This window comes from Mobula birostris, chromosome 5, assembly GCF_030028105.1.
Source record: "Mobula birostris isolate sMobBir1 chromosome 5, sMobBir1.hap1, whole genome shotgun sequence".
Taxonomy (NCBI): Eukaryota; Metazoa; Chordata; class Chondrichthyes; order Myliobatiformes; family Myliobatidae; genus Mobula; species Mobula birostris.
The window spans coordinates 30,074,516-30,089,063 of NC_092374.1; the positions used below are offsets into that span (position 1 = coordinate 30,074,516).

A 14,548-nucleotide genomic window follows, 5' to 3' on the forward strand; every position below is an offset into this window, starting at 1 on the left:
AACTTTGGTGTGATGACAATACAAGAGACCATCAGTAAACAGTTATTGTAAGGGACAACACAAGTTGAGCTTCAAGCCTTGGTCTTAGCTAATCTTTTTTAAAGGGTGGACAAGAGGTTAAATGTGGAATCATTTCTCCACCCACCATATTTCTGGCAGCTACAATACAGAAGTAGTGATCTATACCAGTAGCTTCAATGCCAAAAGCAGAAATCAAGCTAAAGGGGCAAATACAGTTCTGTTAAAAGTTGATTATTTGATCATGAACTTGGGGGCGGGGGGCAGGGAACACTCTCTCGCCTGCTCTCCCTGGACCAGAAAGAGGAGGAGTGTTTTCCACAATCCATTCCAGTCCTTGGTCTTCACTACACTGATCAAATAGGAATGCCAGCAGTCTCCTGCTATTCAATTAGGGATTTGCATTCCCACCAGTTCACTTCCCTACACTATCCTACACGGCTGCTGTCAACATACACGTGCCATGGAGGTTCATCATTCCTGACAGATGGGGAATTTTTGAGCTTCTAGAAGCTGACTTTCACCAACCGCCCAAAGAAGCTTCAATGTTTTTTCTCTCTCTGGATGCATGTGCTCAATTTCACTCCCGCCCCAGTTAAAAAGCAAGGAAAATCCAGAGAAGATGCTCACATTCTTGTAACAGATTTGTTCCATCATGACTCTGTTCCATTCCATTCCAATGAATGAACTCATTATAAATTTCAACTAGATCAGGGCAACTTAAATATTGGAAACGTGATACTGGTAAATGACATCAGGAAGCCATTGCAGCAAATAACAAGCTTCTTAATTAATTTTTCAAGTCAATGATCTCTTGCATAATATATTTATCATTCTTCAAATAATTTCAAATGTATGACAGCTTTTTAAATACCTACTTTTCAGCGAAACCTGCTTCTCGAAACCTTGGTTGTGAAGGTGGGGGAACAGGTGGCGGTGGCACTAAAGGAGCAGACTCCTTGTAGAATTCGACACCGTTGTCCGAGATGCTCTTTGTTAAAGGTCTGTAAGTGTGTGTCTTGGGAGGAGGATGTGCCTGAACAGAGGTGAATGAGCTGTAATGATCTGGTGTAAAACAATGAAAGAAGATTATTTTCATCTCCAGCAGATAATAATACGTCTATCCAGAATAAGTTTTGTAAATAATCTACAAATGGGCACACAGACTAAAAAGACAATTTGTATCCTGATACACCTCCAAAGATATTGGTCAATAAATTTCTGGCTATTTCTAGTCTGAATTCACTAAAGCAATGGAATAATGTCATTAAATGGGGGATCCTTGTACTTCTGAAGTTGTTACTGTGGAAGAGAAGGATGATGAAGGACTGTTAGAACTTACAGCAATGTAATAAGCAATGACAGAAATCAGCCTTCTGCTACACATGGTAAAGGCACAGTGCAATAACGTATGCACATTCAGCTCTGCCAGTCTCACCAACTTTAGAAATATCTTCTTTCCCTTCGCCATCCGATTTTTGAATGGCCAATGAATCAACCCATGAACATTACCTCACTAGTTTTGCTGTCTTTTTGCACTACTCATTTTATGCGCACACACACACAAAATCAGAGTCAGCTTTAATATCATTGGCATAATGTTGTGAAATTTGTTAACTTAACGGCAGCAGTAGAATACAATACAGGCTCAGAGCCGTCTCTATATCCTGACGAGACTGAGGTCCTTTAACATCTGCCGGACGATGCTGAGGATGTTCTACAAGTCTGTGGTGGCCAGTGTGATCATGTTTGCTGTTGTGTGCTGGAACAGCAGGCTGAGGGCAGCAGACACCAACAGAATAAACAAACTCATTCGTAAGGCCAGTGATGTTGTGGGGATGGAACTGGACTCTCTGACGGTGGTGTCTGAAAAGAGGGTGCTGTCTAAGTTGCATGCCATCTTATTCAACGTCTCCCATCCACTACATAATGTACTGGGTGGGCACAGGAGTACTTTCAGCCAGAGACTCATTCCACCGAGATGTAGCACAGAGCGTCATAGGAAGTCATTCCTGCCTGTGGCCATCAAACTTTACAACTCCTCCCTTGGAGGGTCAGACACCCTGAGCCAATAGGCTGGTCCTGGACTTAATTTCATAATTTACTGGCATAAATTACATATTACTATTTAAGTATTTATGGTTCTATTACTATTTATTATTTATGGTGCAACTGTAACAAAAACCAATTTCCCCCACGATCAATAAAGTATGACTATGATATATTGAAAAAAAGAATAAATAAATCAATTACAGTATGTGTATAATAAATAGTTAAATTGAAAATAGTGCAAAAACAGAAATAATATTTTAAAAGTGAGGTAGTGTTCATGAGTGAGACAATCAAGTGAGGTAATGCACATGTAGGAGTCGGAAGAAGCTGTTCCTGAATTGCTGTGTGTGCCTTCAAGCTTCTCTACTTCCTTCCTGGCGGTAACAACGAGAGGAGGGCAAGCCTGGGTGATTAGGGTGCTTAATAATGGACACCACCTTTCTGAGGCACCGCTCCTTGATGATGTCTTGGATACTACAGAGGCTAGTACCCAAGATGGAGCTGACCAATTTTACAACTTTTTGTAGCTTCTCTCAATCCTGTGCAGTAGCCCCCACCCATACCAGACACTGATGTCCGAATGCTCTCCTACAGTACATCTATAGAAGTTTGAGAGTTTTAGGTGACAAACCAAATCTCCTCAAATTGCTAATGAAACATAGCCACTGTCTTGCCTTCTTTATAGCTGCTCCGCCATCACAGACATTCACACCACATGCTGCATCCGCAAAGCAAAGAGCATTATGAAGGACTCCACACACCCCTCATAAAAACTCTTCTACCTCCTGCCATCTGGAAAAAGGCACCAAAGCATTCGGGCTGTCACGACCAGACTATGTAACAGTTTCTTCCCCAGAGACATCAGACTCCTCAATACCCAGAGCCTGGCTTGATACCAACCTACTATACCCTCTACTGTGCCTACTGTCTTGTTTATTATTTATTATTATTTATTGTAGTGCCTGCACTGTTTTGTGCACTTTATGCAGTCCTGGATAGGACTGTAGTCTAGTGTAGTTTTTGTGTTTTTTCTTACATAGTTCAGTGTAGTTTTTGTATTGTTTCATGTAGCACCATGGTCCTGGAAAACGTCTCATTTTTACTATGTTCTGTACCAGCAGTTATGGTTGAAATGACAATAAGAAGTGTCTTGACTTGACTTGACTTGATGTTGGTACCAGATTAGATCTTCAGTGATTGTGACACTTGGGAACTTGAAATTTCACTGTCCCCACTTCTGATCCCTCTATGAGAATTGGTTCGCGTTCCCTTGCTTTAACCTTCCTGAAGTTCACAATCATCTCTTTGGTATTACTGACATTGAGGGCAAGGTTGTTGCTGCGATACCACTCAATAAACTGGTATATCTCGCTCCTGCACGCCCTCCCGTCTCCATCTGAGATTCTACCAACAATGGTTGTAGCATCAGTAAATTTATAGATGGCATTACGTAACCACACATTCATGGGATTGGAGAGAGTAGCGCATTGGGCTAAGCACACATCCCTGAGGTGCACTAGTGTTGATCATCAGCAAGGAAGAGATATTATCACTAAACCGCATGGATTGTGGTCTTCCGGTTGGAAGTCACGGGTCCAATTGCAGAGAGAGGTACAGAGGTTCTGTAGCTTATCGATCAGGACTGTGGGAATGATAGTGTTAAATATTGGGCTATAGTCAATGTAGCATTAGGCAAATTGCAGTGGGTCCAGGTCCTTGCTGAGGTAGGAGTTGATTCTAGCCATGACTAACCTCTCGAAGCATTTCATCACTGTAGACGCAAGTGCTACTGGATGATGGTCATATACACACATACATACACATATGTACACACACACACACACTCATTATATGGTGCACTTTATCATTGCTACTTAAATTAACCCCAAATGCATTAGTCATGTGAAGTGTGCAATAATGCATGCAGCAATAGAGACCAGGAAGGACCACTTTTGATTGCTATTCTTAGCTGGAGCAGGGGCGATTAGAAAATATCAGCTAATGTTTATGGATGAAATAGATTAGGGAGCAGGGACTTCCTTCTGGCTGCTGCTGGGAAGTGCACTTCACATCAAGAAAAAGTGTTTTTTGACCATTTTTATATTGTCAAGTGAATCAGGGAATCATGGTCATTTGAAGAGTGGCTGCTTCTTTGGTGTACAGACGAGTTACCAGACACTGTGGAGCCTTAGCAAATCACTGCAGCAAAGCAGTAAATGGGAAAAGAACTACAAGGGGTGATTGATAAGTTCATGGCCTAAGGTAGAAAGAGTCAATTTTAGAAAACCCAGCGCATTTATTTTTCAACATAGTTCCCTCCTATATTCACACACTTAGCCCAGCGGTCATGGAGCATACGGATCTTGGACCTCCAGAAAGTGTCCACAGCAGGGGTGATAGATAAGTTCGTGGCCTAAGGTAGAAGGAGATGAGTTATACAGCTCTCGTTACATGCACGTGGAGTTCAACTCTTTGAGTGATTATGCAGAAAGTTTGAAGTTAATAACTCATCAGTTAATAACTCAACAGGGATGATTGATAAGTTTGTGGCCTGAGGTAGAAGGAGACGAGTTACTAAAAATAAATGTGCTAGGTTTTTAAAAATTAACTCCTTGTACCCCTCGTAGGTTTCAGAGTAAAAACCATCGCTGCAGGATAGAAAAAGAGTGCATCAAAACCATGGCTTGATACCACTTTACACAACATTTCTAACTGCCACAGTGTTGAGATAGCAGTTGTACTGCAAGTTTATTGCAGATTAAATCCTTCTTTAATCTCAGAAACTCACATTAGTCTCTTCATATCAGAACATCTTTACTGCATTATTTTCATTCTTCCATTGCTTGGGAGATCAAAGCAAGACAAAGTTCCAGTGCCTGATGGTTTGTGATGCTTGCCTATACCCATGAGCAATCAACTATAGTAGGAGTGTTCAAATTTCACGTGTGTTTTCTAGCCCTCCATCCAATCCCTCTGCACTGGATTCAAAGATGTATCAGTGATGAAAGGACCAGTGTGCAAAGTTACTGAGCTATCTGATCACTGGATTGCCAATATTGTGCAATTAGAGCATGAATGGACAACTTAAAGATGAGTTTTTGTACAATGAGCACAGAAAACCCTGTTTTTCCTTAAATATCCTTTACAGCTCTGAAAAATAATAAATTGTAATACTTTAAGAAAAGGTATTGTCATTTTGGGCAGGGCATGTTTCTACCCAGGACAGAAAAGTCCTCTTTTAATTCTCTTCTGTCTCTTCTAAGCATATCTAAGCTGTACAACTAGCAATGTAAGCTTTGACTATTTGTCATCATCAGCATGATGTATTGCACAATTGGATTCTCAATTGAGACATTACGTTCTTCTATGTATGAATTTGCTAAAAGCATTCATTGAAAAAAGCAGCATACAGAGTCAGTCCCTACAGTAACAACTTTTCCAGGAACAATTTGTGACTCAACACTAGATAAACAACAGTGAAGGTAAAATATGCAATTATATCTTTCTTGGCTCTAGGTTGTCCACTGTGGGCCATATCATCCTGGTTCCAATGCTCATCTTCACAATGCACCATTTGAGTCAATAAGATTTGATTAACCTTGTGTGCATGAAGCAATTTCTGCTTTATAAGCGGTTACAAGCATTTGCAAATTTTCACTTTCACAACCTCACAGATTTTGCTGCCAATATGTTGTTTTTCCCTCAGTAAAATTGTACATTTGGTGATGGAAAAGCAGAGACTAAAAAAAAAATTATGCTGAAAAACATCCAGTTAGCAAAAATATTTAATGGATTTTCATAGATTCCAGAATACTTCCAGTAATAATATAAAAATCTTTATTTATTCTGGTTTAATATAGTATTAATATAAGTTGAAATCTTTTAAAAAACTACTATTGATTTCTACTTGTTATTAATTAATTTTAAATCTTTAAAAAAATAGTTAAAGAAATTAATTGAATAATAATTATTAGTGAGCAATGTCATTGATGTGGAGGGACTTGTAGAGAGGACCATGTCCAGCTGTTTGTGGTGTTAGGCTTGATTAAAGCATGTGCCATAAAGGGAACATGTTTAGTGCAAAATCAATGAAATGCAGATAAGCAATGAGAGTCTGTTGGACAAACAGTATTAGACATGTTACATTTACATATATGTTGAATAGGACAGTGTGATCCAATTGAAACAGCAGATCGTGAGTTCAATTTGAAACCTAAAAGCATAACATAAAATTCTTACCAGGATAAACATATGCATATGTGGCATTGAATGCATCTGTATCATCATCTGTTAAAAAATAAAAAGGAATGTTGAATATGATTTACTGCCAGCCATCAGCACTGAAGGAACTGGACCAATAGTTGTACTTTCATTCTTATGAGATTGACCATGTTTCATATTCCTGCATCTTCTTAAGCTGACTGCACTTCTGAGTAGGGGATCCCACCCGTGGAGAATGAATGATCAAAAATACCTATCCACTCTTTCTGAATTACTGTACATTGTACCTACAACTCCTCTTCGGTCAAGTGCATTCCAGCATGGTATCTTGAACATCAATGCATAACTTATTAACCTACAGTATCAGCTCATTTGACAATAACAGTAGGGGAAATGCTAGTATTTCTTATTTAGGAATTTGGAGCAAAGAACTTGGAAACTAAAGACGGGGCAGAATCATCAAGGAGTGAGAGCCAGAGTCATGCAGTCAGCAACAGGCCCCTGAGCTCAATGTATCTGTTCTGACCATCAAGCAACCACCTGCACAAATCCCACTTCTTTTATTCTGACAGACCCATCAAATCCCTACCGATCAGCTTGCCATCCACCTACACTGGAGGGAGTTTACATGAAGCCGATAAACTTACCAACCAGCATGTCTTTGGTATGTGCAAGGAAACTAGAGCATTAAAGGGAAAACTCATGTTGCGAGGAAGAACTTGCAAACTCCACATACAAGGTCATGATTGAACCTAGGTCACTAGAGTTATGAGGCAGCAATGTTGCATTAGGGCATCCAAATTCAAGAAAGCATAACTATGCTCAACAAATTTGTTTTCTTTTAAGTTGCAAATAGAAGAATAAGTAGGAAGAAGTAATAGATGTGATGCAGTTCCACTTTTGGAAAGCCTTTGAAAAGTTGCCATATATAGGATAGGTATGTGTTACTCCCAATACCACATACTCTGATTTTAAAGAAAATGGTGTTGGGAGTAACACATTCAAGTGAATTGATTATCATTCAGAAAACAGAGTAGGAATAAATTGGTCCCAGAAATATACAGGTGCAGTGGAGGTTCACTTACTAAATATTTTCAAGACACAGTTCAACAGATTATGTTTAAAATTTGGGGACAGTGCAGAGAGGTGATTCTGACTAAGATAATCTGTGATGTTAATAGTGGAGCAGACTCTGGGGCTCTTCCTGCTTCTAATTCATGTTCTCAAGTTCTTCCTTTAACATAAAACATAAATGTACAATTTCTCATGGTTCAATCAAGCATGGAACATAGCAAGCTTTAAACTATAACAAACACGTAAAACAACAATGCAATAAGATGAAAGCAAACTTGAACACATAGGTGCAGACTGCATGGTAACATAACAATGTCTCCCTGAAGGAGTTCTATAATAAGGAACTTGGTTGTTTCAAATCAATTTTACAATCAGCACGTTACACAGCCAATTATCCCATAAAATATATAAAAGAACAGGATGGTTCATGTTCTTGGTGATGCTAATTTTCTGATGGCTGTGGCAGACGTGCTGTATCATTTAGCACTCCAAGAATTGCCAGAGAAGGATCCTCTCTTACAAATTGAAGAGCTGGATCAGTTTGTAAAGTCGGCTTGTGGAAAAGTTTTGAAGGAAAGGAAAATTAGTGCTCAATTCATTACAGAGGAAAACTGACTTCTCAGAAGGACCAAAGAGCTTCACCAAAGAGCATAATTAAGAAGCTGGTTCCAATCTTGCCTAGTATCCAGCATTGTACTTTGGGAAAAGCAAGATGATAAGCACAGGGTCGCTCACTCACAGCTGGTGCCCATTGTTTAGTTTGAAAATAAGCTCGATACAATAGCTGTTGACACCTTATTTATTTGAACATCTGACTGCCCTAAAAAAATTGGCCAATAAAATTTTCTGATACTGAGTGAAATGGAATGATCCTTTGGATAGAAAATATTGCATAATTACAAAGAAAAAGGCTAACTGTAGGTCTGCTTCAGAGAATTTATTTTAAAGCTCATAAATAGATAATTGTTAGCTCCATAGAAGTAAAAATGACTTGTCATTAAAAAATGCTTTCTAACAGATTTTCATTCCACTGCCGAGTGATATTTAAATCTGGCAATAAAAGTTAGAAATGACTGCAGCAATTTTGATATATTATCAGGCCAAAACTAGATGACAGCTACTTGGCAGTCCAATTCATACATTGGAAATATATTGCATAAAGGATTGATTTGCATTACTGCAATATTACTAACTTGGTCTTTGCTTCATCCTCTTTAGCTGTTGCCAGCATTCATTCAAGTGTACAAATTCTAGATTCAACTATTTCAATATCCAGCCAACTATTTTCCATCCTTAGCAAAATTAAGATAATAAAAACTCAAGAACAGTCATTGATTTTGCAACAAATTCTGTCTGTTCCTCATTCCTGTCCTTACTGGCTTTCGGTTGCCTGAACGTTAAAGTTTGCTTCCTTATGTTTAAGTCCATTCACAGTCTTACATTTATCTTTCCAACCTTCCCCAATGTTAACTTCTCAGTCTCCCCAAATTTTTGCCACTATTTGCACTTTACAACTTTTGTTTTGGAATTTTCTCTCTGCCCCCACAAACAACCACCATCTTTCACCTTCCAATCAATCTCCAAGAATAACCTTCCAGTTATCTCACTTCATTTCTACCTATTGGACTTGGTATCCATTTTTAACTTGCGTCTCTCCGAGACATCATGGAAAATATATTGAAAGTCAGAGGTTGATAAAGAAATACACAATTATTGTTTCATAATGTGCCATGGAACCAGAACTCAGGGGTTCACCAACTGATTTTAAAAAGTAGATTAATTAAATCAACTTCAATTTTGAATGTACCTGGCTTGTGCACCATATGTATTTGCTTGAACATTGTCTTGTACCAATCTTTGGGTCGGTCCACTGTCTAGATTAAAAATAAAAGCTTGAATTAGTTGCCAGATACTGATGAATACTCCCAATTACATTCTTTATTCTGCTCACAAAATTCAGTGGACATTTGCTTTTCCACACAAGATTTCTTTTTCCAATTATCTGATCCTATGTGCTTTTCTGGTGTAAAATATGCATTGAACACACTTGAAGAATTGCCGATGGATTCTGTATATAGTAATGGATGAAGCTCAGTGAGGAGGCAAGCTGTGACAATGCTTCATATCATGAGTATTGAAAGTTCTGAGCTGCACAGGGGACTCTGGTCACCTACGAAGTATCTCCCACTCATGTATCGGCATCTTCATTGCTCTATGCAGAACAATCAAGTACTGAGGTTTACCCAGGGTGCAAAAGTGAAAGCAGTGATGGATTAGAGTATAATTCCTGTCCCCAAAGATCCAAGTGATTAGACTGGTGCAGACAGTCTAATTCCTGTTCTGTACCTAATATATTAGCAGCTGATATTTCAGGCAATACAAGATGACCTCAATGCCCCTGGGCTAAGGAATGGGAATTAATCATCAAGCATGGCTGCTGTAAACAAAACTGCACAATATGACTCCACAATCAGACTGTGATATAGTCTATGACCAAATAACCTGCGGGAGCTCACATGTTAAGGCTCAGACATAAATGGTTGGTTCACAAAGTGATAAAATGTAACAAAAAATTAATTTGAATTTATTATGCTGTCAAGTTAAATACAATGAAAATAAAAGGACTTGATTAAAAATACATCTCAAGTTATTAGAACATAACAATCTCTTTCCTTCCATAAATTCATATTTAATTTCCTCAAATTTGGAAATATTACTTTGAAATTTTGTTGATGGTGTTCCATTCATCCTGCTTCAATAAATATCGTTATTTACTGTATTCATTCTGCAGGATGGGAATCTGATTGCTTGTTTCTGAGTATGACAAAACTATGTGGACAGGAATGTCTTATTTGCTCAGTCAAATGTCAGTAAACTCATTCTCATACATTCTCAACTCATTTCCCTCATACTCAATTAGTTCCCCTCTCTTTAATATTCTTGAAGGCTATGATGGAGATGTTTACACTTTGCAATCAGCTTCATTTTCAAAACCTGACTTTTATTTGTGGTTAGTTAATTACATTTCTCCTAATCCATACTTGATCTTAGGACAGATGAACATTTACAATCTTGAAGACCTGAACTAAATTACCCTTTAACCTTGCTGATTGTGTTGAATACAAATAATTTTTCAGATCTCTTTAGTGTCGTAACCCTTCAGTCCTTGCAAAGCATTGTACTGCATTCATTACTAATGTAGGCTGATTCCCCTGGCTATACATACGATTCAAATCTTATCTCCTTCTACATATTATATTAAGTAGCCCAATAACTGACTCACTGTTCACATCTAAACTTACCTGTTCCAGATTTGTAAGACAAACCTGATTAGCCAAATGTAATTAGATAACGTAGGGGGGCACTGCCTACGACATCCATTGAACGACCAAGCCTTATCCTCAGCATTGATGCTATTCTAAGGCATATTGTGTTTGATTGACCAGAGATGAACTTTGAGATAAACGTCAGTGTCTGTATTGACACTTCAATCTTCATTGAAGTATTTTTTTCATAAATGGCCAACTTAAACACAAAGTGACAAGAAAAGCTATGACGACAGGCAAGCACGAACCACCAATTAATAACTAGGGTGAACTCTGGGTGAACTGCAAGTCTTCATCTGAAAATAGTTGTTCAACTCTGAAATAGATACTGTTTTGTTAAATATAGGGATATTGTTTCACACTTTGAACCAAGCATCAAACTAACAATAGTTGTCCAAATTGAATGCAATAATAAAAAAAAATGTGTTGTATGTATCCTGACCATGACTGTGGAATCAACACTTGTGTATTTAATATTTGAGAAACCTTGTAAATATATTGTTGATTAAGCATTCTTGTTTGCTTAATTAATTCATTACAGGTTTTTAAATATATGTATACACACACACACACACACACCTTGCTTAAGGTAAACACAAACTAAGACTTACATCTCTTGGTTCTTTTGTTTTCCTTTGAATTAGTTTAATGTTTTGAAGTTAGAAAACATAACAAACAGAGTATCAGTCTGCTGGATTTAAGTATGCTCTGATAGTGCTCGGGACAATCACAGTCCAGTTGTTGGTGAATGTGCGCCAATGACACAAAGTTACCTGTGATTTAATATTAATGGTTACAACTGGCACTTGCTGCCTGGATGAACATGCTTTCATAATACTCCAATATTTATTTATCTTTTATTTTAATTTGGAGATACAGTGTGGAACAGGCCCTTCTGGCCTAACAAGCCCCACTGCCCAGCAACCCACCTATTTAACCCTAGCCTAATCGCAAAACAATTTACATTGACCAATTAACCTAACCCAGTATGTCTTTGGAATGTGGGAGGAAACTGGAGCACTGAGAAAACTGATGTGTTCACAGAAAAGACGTACAAACTTTTTACTTATCTACCCACTTGTGTAAGCAGAAATAAGTTAAGGATAGGAATCTGAATTAGACAGCCTCGGGAAATTTTTCTCTCAACTCAGTCAATTATACGTAAACCATTTTTAGAAAGTTTTGAATAGGACAAGAGGTGGCTACAGGGAGATATAAATAGATTGAGTGGGCAAAGATCAGGCAAATGAAGTGTCATGTGGGAAAATGTGAAACTCCTGTTTTGGCAGGAAAGGAAGGATAAATTTAAAGAAAAGAACGATTACCTTTATTTGTCACATGTACATTGAAACATACAGTGAAATGTGTTGTTTTGTGTCAACGACCCACACTGTCTGAGGTTTGTGCTGGTGCAGACCACAATTGTTGCTATGCTCCTGGTACCAACACAGCATGCCTACACCTCACTAGCCCTAACCAGTGATCTTTGGAAAGTGGAGCACCCCAGCGGAAACCCAGGTGGTCACTCAGAGATCGTACAAACTCCTTACAAACAGCATCGGGAATCGAACCGATTGGTGATCACTGATGCTGTAAACTGATTGCGCTAACCGCTATGCAACTGAGCCGCCCTTGAAACGTTATCCAATTGGGGAGAAATTGCAGAGTTCTAAGAGGAACCTCGATTTCCTCATGCATGACTCACAAACTGCTAATTAGCAGACCCAAGAAATAATTAGATAAACTAACAGAATGTTAGCTTTATTCTTGGGGTGGGGGGGGGGCTTGAATACATAAATAGGGAGGTAAAACTTCTATTATATGGTGTACTGGTGAGACAGTCTGAAGTACTGTGGAAATATTGATCACTCTTTTCAATGAAATATTTTAATGCATTAGAAGATGAATAAATAAACTTTACTGGATAACTCAACCTGGAATTGGGCAGATTGGGCACATAATAATTCGAAGTTAGAAGAGTGAGAGTGAAATATAGAAGATCCCCAGGGGTCTTGATAGTGTGCATATGAAGAGGATGCTATCATCTGTGAAAAAATCTAGAAATAATGGTCACTATATTAAAATTAGCTGTTGCTTATTTAAGAAAGAGATGATACGAAGGTTTTTTTAATTGACAATTAAGTTTTTGAAAAATTCTTCCTCGAAGGTCAATGAAAGCAGAATGTTCAAGAATATTCATACAGCAGAGAATATTCTTACAGCAAATTATTGATAAACAATGGATTATTACTAAGGGGAAGAAAGGTTACCATAGGTAGAGACATGTTTATTTGTTTTGTGTTAGTAATTGATGTAAAGATGTTCTTTTATACACACAACAGGTCTTTGTGTAGAAACACTTATGAAGGAAATATAAAATCTCCTGCATCTGATTCACAGCAAATCCTCATCTACTTGAAGGGTGTATCTTTCAAAAGACAAGAAACTACAATTTTTTCCCTTTTTAAATGATAAATAAAGCCTACAGGCTTATGCAGTCTCTTATGGGTACTTGGCTCAGAATGTTAAGTGTTCCAAATAAAGCACTTAACTTTATTGCAGTGTATTTACCATCATCCAGATCTGACTGGATTCAGAAAGGTGCTGAAGAGTGCATGGATAGGACACCAATGATCCAATCTGCAAATACCCTAGATTGTGACAGTGAGAGATTGTAAAACCTCTGATGATTTCATTTGCCAAGAACCATCATGGTCATAACCATGATCACCCACGTCATATGGCACGGCACATAATGATGATGTTGATGATGATGATGATTTCAGCGACAATTTTTGAAAACTGTCCAATGCCTAAAACCTTTTTTTATTGTGAAGTGCTTCTCCAAGATTATATTTTGTATTTTTATCTGTATTGTATCAAAGCTAATTTAAAAATTAGAAGTGGAAAAGAGAGGATAAATTAATGTCCTCTTTACATTAACAGGCAATGGAACAGTTATAAGGCAAAGGAAGTTTCTCAATCCAGAATTAAACTCTCCAGTCTGATCCTAATTTTACTCATTAACAAGACATCTGGCATCTGATAATTCAATCGTGCGTTTAAAGGAACTGTTACTACTGATATCAGAGGTACTATAATGATAGGAATAAATATTTGTGCCAACATAGAGCAAGATGATTGTGGTGTAGGAAAAAAATGTCATAATTGTCCAAGACAGGTGCTTTGATATTCAGGCAATATTTTGTTAAATAATAGAGAAGTAGAATTGGAACATTTATTGAATTATTGCAAGATAATAGCAATATGTAGAGCAATATTACAAAGGTCAGAGACAACAGATAATTTATTAGTAAGAAATGACAGGAAGATTCACTGATGGACCTATTAGATGTGTTAATTCATTACAAATAAAAATCACTAAATTATCACTAACTAAAAAAACTTCTGTTGAATATGTTTTACTTTAATAGGAGATGCTGTAATCATGAGCTACTTTAAGATAACACCTCTTAAAACTGCCAACAACAACCATTTGGACTCAAGTCAGAGCGTGCACAGTCAGAGGGGGTGTAACAGAGTAGCAAGCTGATTACAACACAGAAAATAATAAAGTAAAGGTTAAGGCTAGTGACTCAGACCACACACGTTGGTGCTGAAAGCCCTGGTGATTAAGATTTGTACCAACAATTTTGACCCTGAAATTGAAAGTATAATTTTTTAAATTTGCAAATGACAAAAAATTTGAATTAGGAATACAAAGGAAGAATTTAAACAAAATACAAAAAGGAATTAATTTTTTGCAGATGGATGGGCAATAGAAAATAGTTCCAAGATAAATAAAATTTGAGGCAGTGGATTTGGCAGGAAGGAGAAAGAGGATTTATATTGCTTAG

The 14,548-nt window shown here is 37.7% G+C and overlaps 1 protein-coding gene across 11 annotated transcripts in view; it reads right to left on the bottom strand.

Moving 5' to 3' along the window:
- LOC140197591 (sorbin and SH3 domain-containing protein 2-like) overlaps window positions 1–14,548 on the bottom strand; it is a 369,773-nt gene that overhangs the window by 103,078 nt on the left and 252,147 nt on the right. For all 11 annotated transcript variants that reach the window (XM_072257764.1, XM_072257760.1, XM_072257763.1 and 8 more), the window contains 3 exons: window positions 9,173–9,239; window positions 6,310–6,357; window positions 897–1,083 (listed from right to left, as the gene is read on the bottom strand). In XM_072257764.1, the coding sequence (XP_072113865.1) occupies window positions 897–1,083; window positions 6,310–6,357; window positions 9,173–9,239 (302 nt within the window). The remainder of the gene's footprint in view (window positions 1–896; window positions 1,084–6,309; window positions 6,358–9,172; window positions 9,240–14,548) is intronic.